This window comes from Montipora foliosa, chromosome 12 (assembly GCF_036669935.1).
Source record: "Montipora foliosa isolate CH-2021 chromosome 12, ASM3666993v2, whole genome shotgun sequence".
Taxonomy (NCBI): Eukaryota; Metazoa; Cnidaria; class Anthozoa; order Scleractinia; family Acroporidae; genus Montipora; species Montipora foliosa.
In genome coordinates this window covers 40,123,527-40,138,526 of record NC_090880.1, presented here as the reverse complement: position 1 = coordinate 40,138,526, position 15,000 = coordinate 40,123,527, and the positions used below count along the sequence as shown (strand labels likewise).

General features: G+C 39.3%; 2 protein-coding genes and 1 long non-coding RNA gene across 9 annotated transcripts in view; 1 reads left to right on the top strand and 2 right to left on the bottom strand.

Moving 5' to 3' along the window:
- Window positions 1-1,568: 1,568 nt before the first annotated feature.
- Window positions 1,569-10,296, bottom strand: LOC137980048 (uncharacterized). 2 transcript variants are annotated; one of them, XM_068827395.1, is made up of 7 exons: window positions 9,882-10,296; window positions 4,764-4,933; window positions 4,457-4,633; window positions 4,012-4,089; window positions 3,014-3,205; window positions 2,528-2,656; window positions 1,574-2,269 (listed from the first exon to the last, which is right to left on the bottom strand). In XM_068827395.1, exons 1-7 carry the CDS (start codon window positions 10,210-10,212, stop codon window positions 2,096-2,098), a joined length of 1,251 nt encoding a protein of 416 aa, XP_068683496.1. In that variant the 5' UTR covers window positions 10,213-10,296; the 3' UTR covers window positions 1,574-2,095. The 2 variants fall into 2 exon arrangements, with proteins under 2 accessions (XP_068683497.1, XP_068683496.1); XM_068827396.1 differs by lacking the exon at window positions 4,457-4,633 and having other exon boundaries at window positions 1,569-2,269; window positions 9,882-10,289.
- A 2,914-nt stretch (window positions 10,297-13,210) lies between these two features.
- The window catches only part of LOC137980060 (uncharacterized), a 2,029-nt gene continuing 239 nt past the window's right edge, over window positions 13,211-15,000 (top strand). Inside the window, exons 1-2 of the long non-coding RNA XR_011118437.1 lie at window positions 13,211-13,255; window positions 13,373-13,487. This is a non-coding gene — a long non-coding RNA (uncharacterized lncRNA). The remainder of the gene's footprint in view (window positions 13,256-13,372; window positions 13,488-15,000) is intronic.
- The window catches only part of LOC137980042 (uncharacterized), an 11,456-nt gene continuing 10,957 nt past the window's right edge, over window positions 14,502-15,000 (bottom strand). For 4 of the 6 annotated variants that reach the window (XM_068827377.1, XM_068827376.1, XM_068827379.1 and 1 more), the window contains exon 8: window positions 14,502-15,000. This exon is cut by the window's right edge and continues 1,203 nt beyond it. The gene's annotated coding sequence lies outside the window, so the exon portion shown is untranslated. The other 2 variants (XM_068827380.1, XM_068827381.1) reach the window with 1 other exon arrangement.

The window sequence follows — 15,000 nt, the reverse complement described above, 5'->3', positions numbered from 1 at the left end:
GTTAAAAAACAATACCCAATACCCGCCGTATCTAGAATTTCAACCTTCCCCACTCCCCCCGCCCCCCCCCCCCCCCACTCCCCCTTTCAATGTTGACTGTTTAAGTTTTCAGCATTTTTTTGTCTTGCTAGCAACATTGATACGGGTGGGAGAGAGGGGGATGCAGTGTGGGAGATAATAGGTAAATTATTAACGCCCCAAGAAGGTGAAGTGTCCCCCGGCACTAATTTTTAACTTGTTGTAGCTATATACGAATCTTTCTTGAAAGTACATTTGTTAGTAGAGGAAAAAACATTTTTTTTGTTCTATTTAGCATGTTTTTGTGTCTATTAGGGCAGATTTACACGGTACGACTTTGTAGCATGCGACAACGGCTTACGACAGGCCCGCGACATGGTTGTCGTGTACGTCAGAAAAAATGTCTAGTAGCATGCTTGTCGCATGCGACAAAATCGTATCGTGTTAATCGACCCTTAGTAGGCACCGTCCTTAAGGAACACCATTCCCAGATTCAGATCATTTGCAGTCATCCAACTCTTGTACCTTGTAACTTACGAAAGGAAAATCGATCCTCGCACTCATTTGGACAATTTGAGCAATAGGCCATTTCCGAGTTCATATTTGCCTCCTCTTCAAAACGAGTCTAAGTGCAAAGTTTTTCTTACGAAAATTAGTTTTCATTCATATGTAAAGTAGAACCAATTACCATTACAAAAACTTCGCACTTAGACTCGCTTTGAAGAGGAGGCAGACATATGCATGAACTCGGAAATGGCCCATTGTCTCACATGGACTCCTGAAACATTCAAGTGGCTTCAACTGACGGCATTTGAACCTATATGAAAGACATTTGCTCAAATTATCTAGGTAAATGCGAAGATCACTCCCCCTTTTGTCTGTCACCCGCACTTTTAATACATACATTTATTTCATCGTGTCCTTTCACGAGAACATCTGAGCCCAACAAATGGACCTGCTACCTACAAAGTGGCTTCATAGCTTAGTTGGCAGAGCATTGCACCGGCAATGCACCAGCATTGCACCAGCATTGCACCGGCATCGCGGAGGTCATGGGTTCAAATCCCCTTGGAGCCACTTGAATTTTTCATGCAGGTGTTTGTGAGAGACAATTGCTCAAATTATCTACATATGTGCGAAGATCACTTCCCCTTTCGTCTATAACTTCTAATACATAACTTCATTTCACTTACGAGCAAAAATAGTAATATTTCAGATGTAAAAAAAAAAAATTTTAATGCTTTGTTTATAGTGGAAGTGCACTTAGCTATCAAGCTAGTTTACAGGCACTCCACTGTTAACAAGGTGAAAGTAACAATTCAAACTTAACAGAAACATTATTAAGAACCCCAACTGGCGGGAGGCAACCAGTTGGCTATTTACAAAGCGTGGTGGAGTTGAATCCGGGACAACCGGAAACAAATCCAAGCCAGAGGTTAGAACGGGATTTGAACCCGGAGCAGCCGCATGCAAACCCAGCGCTCTAACCACTGGACCACACTGCCTCCAGATCATCTTTTACGGATCAACTTTCATTCGCATTCATCATTTTGGTTATCAATCACTGACTTCTTTCAGATGACAATCTTTTATTACAATAAACAGTGTATAGGTTAACCTTTGCCATTCAAATTATACAATGTTGACTAAAAACAATACTCAGTTTGGCGTTTAAACGGATGCATATATAGAACATCAAAATTCAGTACAAATTTAATATATTGATTTAAGAAACTGGACGGCGCAAGAAAAATTCATGTTCTCCAATCGATACCTTTCTGTGGCAATCACTGTAACTGAGCAAAATTTTTGCAAAATTAAACGCAGCGGTGACTAGATTTGATCAGCATAAAAAACAAATGTTACGTTCACATTTGAAACTAAATCCAGAGCAGGGAAAGGGAGTGCACAGTCCAAGACTGGCTTAATTGAGCAGGCTGTTGACCACAGCTTTATCTTGCTTCTTGTGCGACAGTGTCGCGAATAGAGATCCCTGACACAGTTCTGTACATTCGATCACTTATTTAGAGTAAACTATTACTGGTATATATATAAGATCCACACATCTTTTTTTTTTTCAATTTATTGGGCAAAACCAATAATGAAGGTTGCATTTCTTTTTCTCGTTTCCTAGGGGCCTAAAGTGTCCCGAGTCCCCTCTGCAAATACATATGTATTTCTGGTTTTTGGACACAAGATTATGATGTTCGGCGAAGTTTGTGGAACAGGTTTCTCCTAGAATTCTGTACCCCTGAAAAGAGGAACACAAAGATGTGATGGCAAAACAATACAGTATGTATAAGTTTCAGTATTGGAAAATGTGTGATCTCGGGAAAAAAGCCTTGATAAAGCAATCATCAAGTGGCAGGCCATGCATGTTGCCAAAATAATGAACTGCCCGGCAGTTGAATTCTTTAGTTATTAAACAAGGTAACTGATAGAATGTGTAAAGTGAAACGGTGTTTGTGGTTGAAAACCGAGGCGTTTATTTATTGAATGACATACTTACAGCTGGCTCAACTACCGCTGCGTCTGCATCTGAGCCCCCGGTCGTAGTAGTGCCTGTTTTCACCTCGTACTTGCATCTGCTAAAGTTTCCTGAGCTTTTGGTTCCTGCCATCTTACTGATGTTATTAACCTAAGGAGTCAAGGACATTGAATGTTCTGTGTAAAGAAGCATGAGTGGTTCACTATTGAACATGGGTTGCTCCACCTAATTTATAATTGCCTTTGCTTTACGTCATCCGCGTCTTTCAAAGGTTCTTGCTCCGAGCGTAAACCAAATGTAGGTATAGGATCGCACAGTGCTTTTTAAAAACGAAGAAACCCAGCAATCACTTAGTATTGCGTCTTTTCTCTACATGCAGGGCACCAAAGTTATCAGCAATTTTAGCAAACCAATTGGGCAAGGTATAATCATGTATTTCTCGGTCATTAATTCCAAGCATAAGAGAGCAATAAAACTGGGAATGTGAATAGTGTAAAACAGTCTTACTTTCTGCATTAGCTCCATCTTTGTTGCGTTAACTGCTGCCCACACTGACGACCAAAAAGCTTTGGTCTGTTGTTGCAGGTCTTTCTGGGTAGAGTTTATTGAAGACCACATTTCGGTCACTTCGGTCACCAAGTATCGACGGGAACTGTTGATTAGCTTCTCAAAGAATTTCATTTGGTCGTGATGCTGCACCTATCAGTTTTGTTGGAGGCCAGAAAAGACGGCTTAGCTGTGATCAAGGTTCTTCTGAGGGCAGCGCTTGAGTTAATCTAATATTGAAACTAGCAGTTAGGTTAGATTAGATTAGATTAGCTTTGCTTCGCTTAACTTAACTTTGTTTTGCTTTGCTTTCAGCTTTGCTTAGATTTCATTAGACTATAACTGATCTAGCAGCAGATTGGAACTTGGTGCAATTTAAAGCAGATACTGCCATGAAAAGGGACAACACTGACTGGAATATTATTTTGTTAAGATGAAAGACAAAGGAAAAGCTATGAATTAGAACCAATTAGTGCAAAACGCATGGGTGGTTTGGGGTTTATTACGGTTGCAGACATTTTATTTTATGAACAAAACAGTCAATAATTGAAAGTGTGCTACCAGGTCAAAGAACGTTTAATACTGAAGACGGTTATACCTGTAAAGTTAGGTAATGGTTTATTCTGTATGGGCTGAAAGATTACTGCTTTCTTGATTTCTGGCTGCGGATCGAGTCTGTATGTCGATCCTTGTTAATGATTATCGAGTCTGTCGATTTTGTGGCTGAGAAATCAGTTAACTATTAGATCGATTATTTCAAGCCTGTGTTTTAAATCTGTGTCCTTAATTAACTTTTTCCTTTTTGATTAATTCGGTCAACTTTCAAAAGACATCCCGGTCGAATCCTTGCGCACCCAAAACATTTTTTTAAGTCCTCACTGCAAGCCTAGTTGTGATAGACTGAGATTTAAATCCGGTATACAATCTTGATAATACACCAAATGCACGTGAATGCTTACCGTAAGAAGGACAGTCTCGTTTATTCTACGCTCTTCTGAGTGGACTTCGTCTTTAAGAGAAATCAAACTGTTGTTTACCTGGAGAGAAAGCAGCAAAGTTCTCATGATGAGGGCTTGAGAATTCCACTCAAGACGCAGAGAAAGTTACTTTGGTGGAGAACCGATCATTTCCAAGACATTCATTCAGAAAAGTGCTTAGGGTTACCTCTTAACCCAAATCAAGTCTAATGTTGGTTTTTGAGAAGAGAGGAAAACGGAAGTCGGTCTGCAGAAAAACCTCTCGGTGCAGAGTAGAGAACCAACAAATTCAAATTAAAGAAGGGACCGGGTGTGGAAATCGAACCCAGGCCACATTGGTGGGAGGCGTGTGCTCTCAACACTTCGCCATCCCTGCACCCCTTATGGTATTTTTGAAAGTGACCTATTAATACAAACGAAGCAATACCTTTTGAATGTTCTCTTGAGTTAAATTTCCTGTCGCCCTAAACAAACTTGTTTCTCGGCGCAGTTCTTTACCAGTGTTATTAACTTGGACCCAAATGTCGGTAATCATTGTCATCCACTTTTGCTGAGACGAATTCAGCATCAACTCGAAGTCTTCATTGTCCCCTGAGTGAAATACCTAAACAAAGGAGAACTCAATGCCTACTTCATGAACTCTAATGTTGGCATATTCCAGCTTATCATGGTGATATCGCGCACACAAACTCACAAATTTATTCCACGTCAATTACCAAAATAACTCTAATCACCTGAGAAGTGAGGTTAAGTGTCTTCCCTTGTTGTGAGAGATTCTTGATTTCAATAAACTCTTTCAGTTCTTGGCGAGCGTTGTCCAATTCCTTTTTAAGCTGGGAAATATTCTCTTTCAATTCTTGGAATTTAGTTGGAAAGTCAACTAGTCTTTGTGCTTTTGCCGCATCTAGAGGAAAGAAAAATACTCCTCGTGGGGTCAGATCTAACGCGAAACAACAGAAGTCGGGTCAGTTTGATCCCGGAAAGCTGTGATAACTAGTATATCGCCTTTGTGTAAGGAGTCCAGTTATACCACATTTTCAAATTTGCGCATCGGCCGAAATAACCGTCCAATTTGTCTAATAAGCTGACAAACTCAACTGATCACTACGGAACGGTCTCCTGAAATGGAAGCCAGCAAATGTATAATATAATTTTGGTCATCAAAGGCGATTGCGTGTATTATTAACAGGTAGTTGAAGAAGACCGTTTTAGTGTCGGTCTGCGTGTTATACCCAGCTTGCATCTTATACTGATCGATTTCAAAACGATACGGTTTGCATGTTGTAAAGACGGCAAAACAGAAACAGAAACAGAAACAGTTTGATATCACAGGAATAGCTACCTCCAGGAAACACCAAAACAGGGGAAATTCCATAAAATAAACAGGTTGTTTCATTTTACTACGCTCTCAACGGTTAAAAGGCATAATACTTGGGACAAATACTTTAATGAAAATTCAAGCGTATCTTTTTACATTCCGGGACTTCGCGATGGCAGTCGTGAAACAGTACATAGCTTTTATTTCTTTCAAAATTGTGATCGCAAACGAATTCTCCTTTTTTTGTCGGTGTGAAATTGAAATGTAGTAAACTCTAAAATATCCACATTTCAATGCAGGGGTCATTGTCTTCCTGAAGCGACAAACTCTATGGTTCTCCGCTACATTAACATTTATTTTTACTCTGTCTAACGCCAGACGATTTTACTCGTCAATGGGTCAAAAGAGGTGATTTCGCAGTACACTCAACTGAGAAAATAGCTCAACATCGAGATTGACAGCTCTACTGACCTAAACCAAAGCTGGGCCTTAATTCACTTCATCGGTCTGGATGGTATCAGAATCAGTAAACAAAGTCCCCCACCCCCCCCCCCCCCCCTCCTACCTCCCGGGCTACACTCACCTGGTCTATCGTACTTCACTTAATTATAATATGACTCTTGGGTTCAAACCATTTACGATTGTATGATTACTACTAAAACCTGAATTTTGGCAGCTTAAAAAATTATATCAGAAAAGCGATAAAGTATCACGTGTTATAGGGCTCGTTGCAACACGAGAAGAAAAGGAATAGCGCGTGCTGATTGAATCAACATCATCATCATTTTATTTCAATAGAAAATCAGGTAAATAAATAACATTAAAATAAATTAAATAGGTATACACATACATTCACAGATAGCTAGCATTTACATAGATAGAGCAAGAACATATAGGGGGACATGAAACACAAGGAAGTAATAATTTGATAGCTAGAGAGTGATTAATGATAACTGGTAATTTGAGACATCAACATGATCATCCTCATCACGAATCACCGTAAGTAAAGATTAGTGAATTTTGTTTTTGAAAGGTTTTTTTTCTAAGTTTCCGCAAGTCAGGCTACAGGCAATTCCATAACTTACCTCCGAAAATGGAAAGCGAATTGAGTCGAATACTCAGTTTTGATTTATTAACATATAAGTTACCAACATCAGAAAACCTAGTGTTACACGAATGAACGTCGGATGAACAAGTAAAAAAAATCACAGATATTCTGAGGCACAGAATTGGTCGATATGTCGTGCATAAGAGAACATACTGCTTCAAAATAAAGCATACCACACAATTCCACGGAATCCACGCAATAATAGAATTTTAATCGTTTCCGCTCGCACTTTAAGGCTTCAGTCATCTTCAAACAATTAACCAGATTATTCCACTCAAACTCATTCTTAACCTGCTATTGGTCTCTGTCCGATCAGGTTGAGCTCCCTTCGCTGACTAACTCGTGCGGATAATGTATATTCGAGGCGTTAAAAGAAGATATGTTGAGCCATTTTAGGCCACGTTAATCATGTTTGGCAAGGTGATAATGGTCTACGACATACCGATCTCTTTCCGTTTACATACCTTTTCTTTATCACACCATATAATTGGTTATGTTTGTGTGTCTGGAGACCAGTGGTCCCGACCACCTCAAAGCAAAACGGCGTTTGGGTTAATGTGATCGTTGTGAAATATTTACAGTTGACGTCGTTTCCCAAGCACTAGTCGTAGTCTTCGAGTTTGTCCCAATTTTTAAAGTGCCCCTGTGATCAAAAAAACCACTTCCTTTCTTCCTTCAGATTTTGAAAGTGTATTTGCTTAACACCTGACTGGCAAAATTTTGAGCTTTGATTTTTATCCAAAGGCCGTTTACTTCGAGTGTAAGTTTTGGATTTGGACGGTCCGCATTACTCACGTTCAAAACTGACCGATTGGACCTCAGATTGTTGGATCCAGGGAAAAGTGACGTCAGAGGCCAGCTCTCTCAAGAACATAATTTTAGTAATGGCGGACAATTAATAGGAAAAGTGTCTTTTTGAAATAAAGGCTTAAAACGTGGGTCACTTAGTGTTTTGTTAACATAGTTTTGAAATCCAAAGAAAAATATGGATTGATTTTTTGGTCACAGGGGCACTTTAACCAAGCATGGCTTCTAGTTTTTACTGCAAAGTCAGGTGACTAAAGTATTTACAAAGTAGAGTTAGAGAGGATACAGTTGAGTTTGATGTAGAGTGAACTGAAGGTGTCATTAAAAGTGGGTTGAAGATACAAGCTTAAATGATTTTTCCCAGAATCTCTGCTACTCGACTTCTTCGACATTTTAGGTGCGGAGCACTTAGCAGTTTGTTTTTTCTTTTGCTTCCGTTATCACGAACCAGATTTTATGACTTCCCGGCTTGCCGGTTCTATTTATCTAGGATTTAGTTTCTTGTTGATTCCGTATGTTTTTAGAATTTCAGGATTAGAGTATTTCCCACTCAGCAAGGGCCTTCCGTTGGCAACTTCGTTCCCAGGCTCTCTCTCTCTCTTTTCCTCCCTTGTCGTCGACGACACACCCGGACGACAAGGGAGGAAAAGAGGGAGAGAGACTTGGAACGAGGTTGTTCCGTTGGCTCGATTATCTGTTGTTTTCTCTAAGTGCTTCAGTATTCCCCAGTGCTGTCTTCATCATCGTAGTTATCTGTAATAGAGTGTTTTTCACTGTCACGCAATAAAAAATAAAGTCTGAGACCGTTAAAAGACTAATACATAAATAACTCCTCCAAGTCTCAAGTTTTTTTGGTGCATCGTTTTGTATGGAGATGTCATGTTGGTGTTACTTGGAGGGACACCAATATGGCGGCCTCGAATCAACAAAACATCTGGACTCGTATCGCGGTAGACGGCTCTTAACGCTCACTTTTGTACTCGCTCGGTTTACTGAATATGCGGGAAAAGCAGATCTTAACAAGTGTTATTGAAAACCAAACCGAAAATTAGGGGTAACCACACATTTTTCGAAGATAATTAATTAACAATATTTGTAAAAAGTTTTAAAATACAAAGCAATGTGTGACGTTCTTTTCCAAATTGAAGCTCAATAAGGCTCTGAAAAATACATGGTTACCCCCAATTTTCTTTTTTGATACCAAGATCACTGGCTAAGTTCTGCTTTCTCCGCATAGTTTTGAACCGCGCAAAAATATCCCTGTATTAATAAGCACTAGCAATAGCAAACCAGAGTATCTCGAGATGCGCAGAACGTATGCGCAATAACAATAGTAGGCACCGTCCTTAATAAGACGAAACACAAAGAAAGGAAACATTTCTGTATGTATTGTTTGCAACGTGTAAGCAGTGATGATGCACTAAACAATCATAAGACTAATTGTATCGTGGTAAATGGAGAACAAGCAATTCAAATGCCTCCAAAAGGTAACAACATGTACACATTGAAATTCAATAATTTTCAGAAACGGTTACCTACACCATTCGTCATTTATGCAAACAATAAAGATAAAATATTAGCAAACCTTTGACAATGACTCACAAAGATGAAAAAGATTTCAAATCTGCTGATAGTTGTCATATTTGTGATAAAAAATATGTGGAGACTGCATATCTTAAAGTAAGAGACCATTGTCACATTACCGGAAAATACAGAGGATCTGCTCACCAAGACTGTAATCTTAAACTTAAAATAGGTCACGAAACAATCAAAATTCCCGTAATTTTCCACAATCTCAGAGGGTACGAAAATCATTTTGTTATGCAAATATTTGTGAAATAGCCAAGAAACATACTTACAAAAACAAGAAAGGAGAAAGCATTTAAATGAGTGTCAACTGCATTTCAAATAGCATGGAAAAGTATATGGCTTTCATGCTTGGTAAACATTTAGTTTTTCTTGATAGTTTCCAGTTCATGAGCTCCGGTCTTGATAACTGACTAGTAAGCAATTTGCCTAATGAAAGTTTCAAGTACGCATCACAAATATTCAAAAATGAACATATTTGCTTAATGAAACAAAATGGGGTTTATCCCTATGACTATATGGTCAGTTTTGATAAATTCAATGTCACACAACTACCGTCAAAATCACACAACTACCGTCAAAAGTAGTTTGGAATACATTCACCCTCAAAACAATTGGTGATTACCACGACTTTAAAATCAGACATCCTTTTATTAGCCGATGTGTTTGAAAACGTTAGAACTACGTGTCTTCAGTACTATAAAATTGATCCATGTCAATATTTTACAAGTCCTGGTCTTAGTTGGTCTTAGTTTTAATTATTTACTCTCATCATTTACAAGTCTCACATCAACTCGTTTAGGAATATTCTCGGCCATCGTTTTGCCGAAAACGGAGTTGGTCCATGTTTTTCAAAAAGAGCTTTCGTACCCCCAAGTACTATACTACTGCCAAATATGGTAAAAAAACACCCATGCTAGGATTTTGCTGAGAAGGACCTGTCTGATCAGGGGAAAGTCGCTTAAACAAGAACTAAGTTAGGCACGCATTGAATATCATATCAAAATTTAAAGCTGCAAAACTGTGTTTTACCTCGTGAAGTGACGGCTTCTGATGAGGTGATCAGGGAGATGCGAAACATGATAGTTAGAGCCAAACCAAAAGCTGCAGCAGCAGTGAGAAAGCAGACGACTAAACCAGCTACCATGAAACACAGCGATCTCGAGAAAATCACTGAATCTGACTGTTTGTTGGGGTTTACAGGTGGTTCCAATGATGTTTGCTTGGTCTTCTCATCTTTCTGAATCCGCTTAAATGTTTTCTTTTGTTCACCTCCCTTGCCATACATTTCGGCGTATTCAGTTGCTTTGCCAGACGCCATTTCGAAACACTGGTTGACTTGTCCACCTACGATTTCATCCATTGTGAATGAGGGTGTGGATATCTCAGCCTTTCTTCCTTAGTGGTCTTTGCTAACTTTGCACTGTTGTCGATAGAAAGTAGAAGTGCCAAAGTAAACAAATTTAGTGTCACATGATTTCTATCGTTGACCTCTACTATAAAAAAAAAAAGATTTTAAGACGTTTTAGACAGGGAAATGTCTGAAAATGAAATGTTTTTAGATGAAAGTTCTGGTAATTTGCTGCCACTGGACTTCCACTTTCCCCGATGGTTTGAACGCCCGTTTAGACGAGCGATTTTTGGCGCAGCAACTCGTGCCATTTTTGCCGCCCGTTAAGTTGCGGTTAAAAAGCGCTGGTGTAAACCCGGTGCATGAAGTGAAAACCATCATTGCTGTTTTTAAAATGTGTAGCATTTGCTGATCAGGAATTCTACTGTGGTGTAAATGGGATGGCCTGCGTAGCAAGCGTTTCCGTTGGGTTTCACAGAAGAGAACTTTTGACCAAGGGGGGAGGGGGAGAGGAGGGAAGGTTTCCTTCTCTCCTCTCCCCCTCCCCACTCTCTTCCTTTTTGCTCTCGCCCCATTGTTTCCTAGGTCAAAACATCGAAAAAGCCTGCTTCTCAATATTTCTTTTCTGTGCCCTGCGGAAACGCTTGCTGCGCAGGCTAAGCGTAGGGAGATGTGCGAAATTCATCGTTCCGTGCTCAATTGCTCAAGAACCCTGACTTAAATCTGATCATTTTGTATATTTATATGAGTAAATGTAAAAGCATGATGAACAGCCAGATCAATCAAATTTATTGTTATTTTCTCAGAGTTATTCATTAATCTCCGTCAGGGTTAAAATTGCGTATTTCAATGTATGACATGTCAATTTAATCCGTATAGCCTTCTATCATTCAAACGAAGGGCATAAAGGCAGCGTGGCAAATTGTGAATGGCGTCTAATCCTCAAGGGGTGGTTTCTAAGTTATGTCATATCCGCCATGTGGGATGATGTAAACAGTAGATCTCTCATTGGTGACTTTTGTTCGTCATCCATCATTTGCTGTTTCGTCATTATTAGTTGCGTCTCTAGAATTGAAGACCATCTATAATCCATTAAATGAAGCTACGCGTCTTTGGTGAAAGATGAATGGAGTCCTTAACTTAGGAACCATCCCCTCAAACAATCCAGCGATGACACACACCTACCAGTCTCCAACGTTTTGGAGCGAGGAGTCCCCTGTTTCTGGGTTCCAGTTCCTCTATAACCATGGGCTGAAGTTGTAATGGGCTTGGAAATAGCGCATCTTAGGATTGATTTTATTTAAGGAGGCCCAAACAGTTTAACCTTCCTGTTGCTATGGTGACCTATTACGCCACAATTATTGGTGCGCATTGGTGTTTAAAATGGTACGAAAAAAATGCCGTTATATGAATAAGTTTTTAATACAACGAACCAACTTAATGAAAGGGCCAAATCGTCGAGGGACGAGGTGGGTTGGCTTGCAACTTGAAGCGGGTGTCAATAGTGTCCTTAGTGTCGGTTCGAACTGAAATACAATAATTAACAATTAGACCCTTCGCTCTCAAGGGCCACGGGTCAATAGCCCATTCGGCACGACTTTTCGCGAACAAACAAAAAAATGTTTTCCTTGTGATTAACATGTCAGTCAATTCAGAGAACCTTGAATTTCTTTTCGCTTCACATTTCACTTCTCGTTGTGACCTTCGTATTTCTCCGCGTCACGGCTAATCATGAATCCAGGTTTTCGAAGCAACTTTTCCGTTTTTTGGGAAAGAGATGTAGATCCAATGATCATGAATGAAGCACAAGACCGGTATAGGCCGGGGCAGTTGTTTTGGAGCCACCATTAAAGCAGAAATCTGCAGCAATTTTCGATGAACACCTTTGTGCTGGAAAAGACAGTTTTTATTAGTTTGCGCCTTTTTAGCAAGAAAGAAGGGTTACTCTCTGAGCATCATTAGCTGCATTTACGTTCAGAACATAACAATAAAAACCAATAAAAACTTGCTATGTCGATATTGACAAACGGAGAAAGTCCCCGTCCCTCGGGGAACCAAAGCGCTACTGATCGTCAATTCCCCAAAAAAACTTTTTTATGGCTTTGGAAATTGGAAAAGACAGTTTTACTTTAATTTTGTTACATTTAGTTACAGAAAACAAGTTCGTTTTCAAAATCGCGGCCAAAGTGTTCATGAACATTAAAGGGTTTCTAAGCATTCTGTGCGACGCGCCGTTTTCATGGCAGAGAAGTCGAAAACAGAACAAAAAAGTTTCTTTGCGTGCCTATTATTTCTCGCATTAGTAAAAAAAGAAAAAAAAATGTAAATGCTTTCTTTATAGTGGAAGTACACTTAGCTATCAAGCTAGTTCACACGTACTCCACTGTTAACAAGGTGAAAGTAACAATTGGCAAACTTAACAGAAACATATTAAGAACCCCAACTGGCGGGAGGCAACCAGTTGGCTATTTACAAAGCATGGTAGAGTTGAATCCGGGACAACCGGAAACAAATCCAAACCAGAGGTTAGAACGGGATTTGAACCCGGAGCAGCCGCGTGCAAACCCAACGCCCTAACCACTGGACCATACTGCCTCCTCCGTAATAGTCTTCGTAATATCTTCGTACGGTTTAAATATTTTATCGTAATTTGTGTTATAATGTTTATTGCTTATTTTTACTAAATTGTGAGGCAAACTCATTCTCGTCTTTGATGAAGACAACTCGCCATGTCATTCCGAATTTTCTTCGTGATGTGATAAATTGATAGCATAAACCGGCGTTTTCTCTAACCCATCAATGGCATTCGTTTTTATTTCAGTTCAAAATTATTGACTCGTTCAATGAGATAGTCAGCACGTTTAAGTAAGAGTATGCACAGTTTAAACCCTTAAATTGGTTAATTCTTCAACGTCATTGGCTTAACTTGTCGTCGGTCGTCAAGGTTGGAGATTATAATTACGCACGTTGTGATCTAATATCTCCCTTTAATGAAGATATGCTTGTTAGATTTCGATTAAACTTTGCCCGTGGTATAGCATCAGCGTTGTGAACAGTTAAGTTCATTTTGACGAGACATGCTCCTCTTCAGAAAGAACTCTTAAGTTTTCTTAAAATCAGTGTAATTTTGGTATCACCATTCTCGGAATTCACTTTCTATTTCCTCGCACAGGTCTAATTGGGTTTTCATTTTATGGAATTGGAGGTTATGGTCGATGACTGATGCCACGGAAAAGGACCACCCTGGCTGAGGGAAACAACTGTCTTGAGTCCAGTGAGTCTTTAAAGTAAGGGTAAAAAATCCACGAGGACCTGTTTTATGTAAACTAAGAACAAATGTCACGGTGCACTTATAATTTCTTCTACTTGAATGACTGTGTTAATGGTACAAACAAGCAGTGTGAAATAGCGCTGGCCTGTATACCCACCATTTGAATCATTCCATGCGATTATTGCTCGGCAGTAGCAATGAGTTGTTTTTAATCGTTAACGTTCATCTTACGAAATCTTTATGGCAAAAGGAACATGATTTGTTTCCTTTAAAGCCATGCGTTATGACATTGCGTATTTTAACTCTGAAAAATACTCTTGATAGAAATAAACTGGTTAAGCAACCCAGGTAGAGCTTTGAATCTCGAAATTGTGTTTCACATTAAAAGGTAAGAACTTTATGGTACAAGTTAATTAAACCGCTTTAACCAATCGGGCATGACCAATAATGAAGCTTGCCTGTCTTCTTCTGCGACGTCGACGTTGGATGAAAGAGGTTGGAGGACCCTTTGCAGTTGCATACGTATTTCCGTTTGTTTGTAATATCACCATTTCAAAATGGATTCTTTGCATACTATCGCCAAGTTGTTAGCTGCCAGTTGTTTCATGGGTAGTATTGACCTTAAGGATTCATTCACTTTTTATGGCTTTTGGAAATTGGAAAAGACAGTTTTACTTTAATTTTGTTACTTTTAGTTACAGACAACAAGTTCGTTTTCAAAATCGCGGCCACAGTGTTCATGAACATTTAAGGGTCTCTAAGCATTCTGTGCGACGCGCCGTTTTCATGGCAGAGAAGTCGAAAACAGAACAAAAACGTTTCTTTGTGTGCCTATTATTTCTCGCATTAGTCTTCGTAATATCTTCGGTTTAAATATTTTATGGTAATTTGTATTATAATGTTTATTGCTTATTTTTACTAAATTGTGAGGCAAACTCATTCTCGTCTTTGATGAAGACAACTCGGGATGTCATTCCGAATTTTCTTCGTGATGTGATAAATTGATAGCATAAACCGGCGTTTTCTCTAACCCATCAATGGCATTCGTTTTTATTTCAGTTCAAAATTAGTGACTCGTTCAATGAGATAGTCAGCACGTTTAAGTGATAGTGCAGGGCTAACCCTGCAGTCATGCACAGTTTAAACCCTTAAATTGGTTAATACTTCAACGTCATTGGCTTAACTTGTCGTCGGTCGTCAAGATTGAAGATTATAATTACACACGTTGTGATCTAATATCTCCCTTTAATGAAGATATGCTTGTTAGATTTCGATTAAACGTTGCCCGTGGTGAGAACGCATGTTTTATGAGTCCAATGAGTCAATGAGACTCACAGTCAATATAGCAATAATTTGTTGATTAAGCCTAAGCCCTCGTTTCAGTGATTAGGCCTAAGCACTCTCTGAGATTTTAGCTTTCATTTTATGGTTTAATTAAGTGCACTAACTCGGTGACTCATTGATTCATTGACTCATAAATACTTAACACTCGCCCGTGGTATAGCGTCAGCGTTGTGAACAGTTAAGTT

Excerpts from the sequence above, each read along its gene's own strand:
- LOC137980048 (XM_068827395.1), bottom strand. The coding sequence starts at position 10,212 with ATGGATGAAATCGTAGGTGGACAAGTCAACCAGTGTTTCGAAATGGCG. Across the intron at positions 4,090-4,456 it reads CTCAAGAGAACATTCAAAAG|GTAAACAACAGTTTGATTTC; the intron begins GTATTGCTTCGT and ends CTTTCTCTCCAG. Across the intron at positions 3,206-4,011 it reads ACGAGACTGTCCTTCTTACG|GTGCAGCATCACGACCAAAT; the intron begins GTAAGCATTCAC and ends CAAAACTGATAG.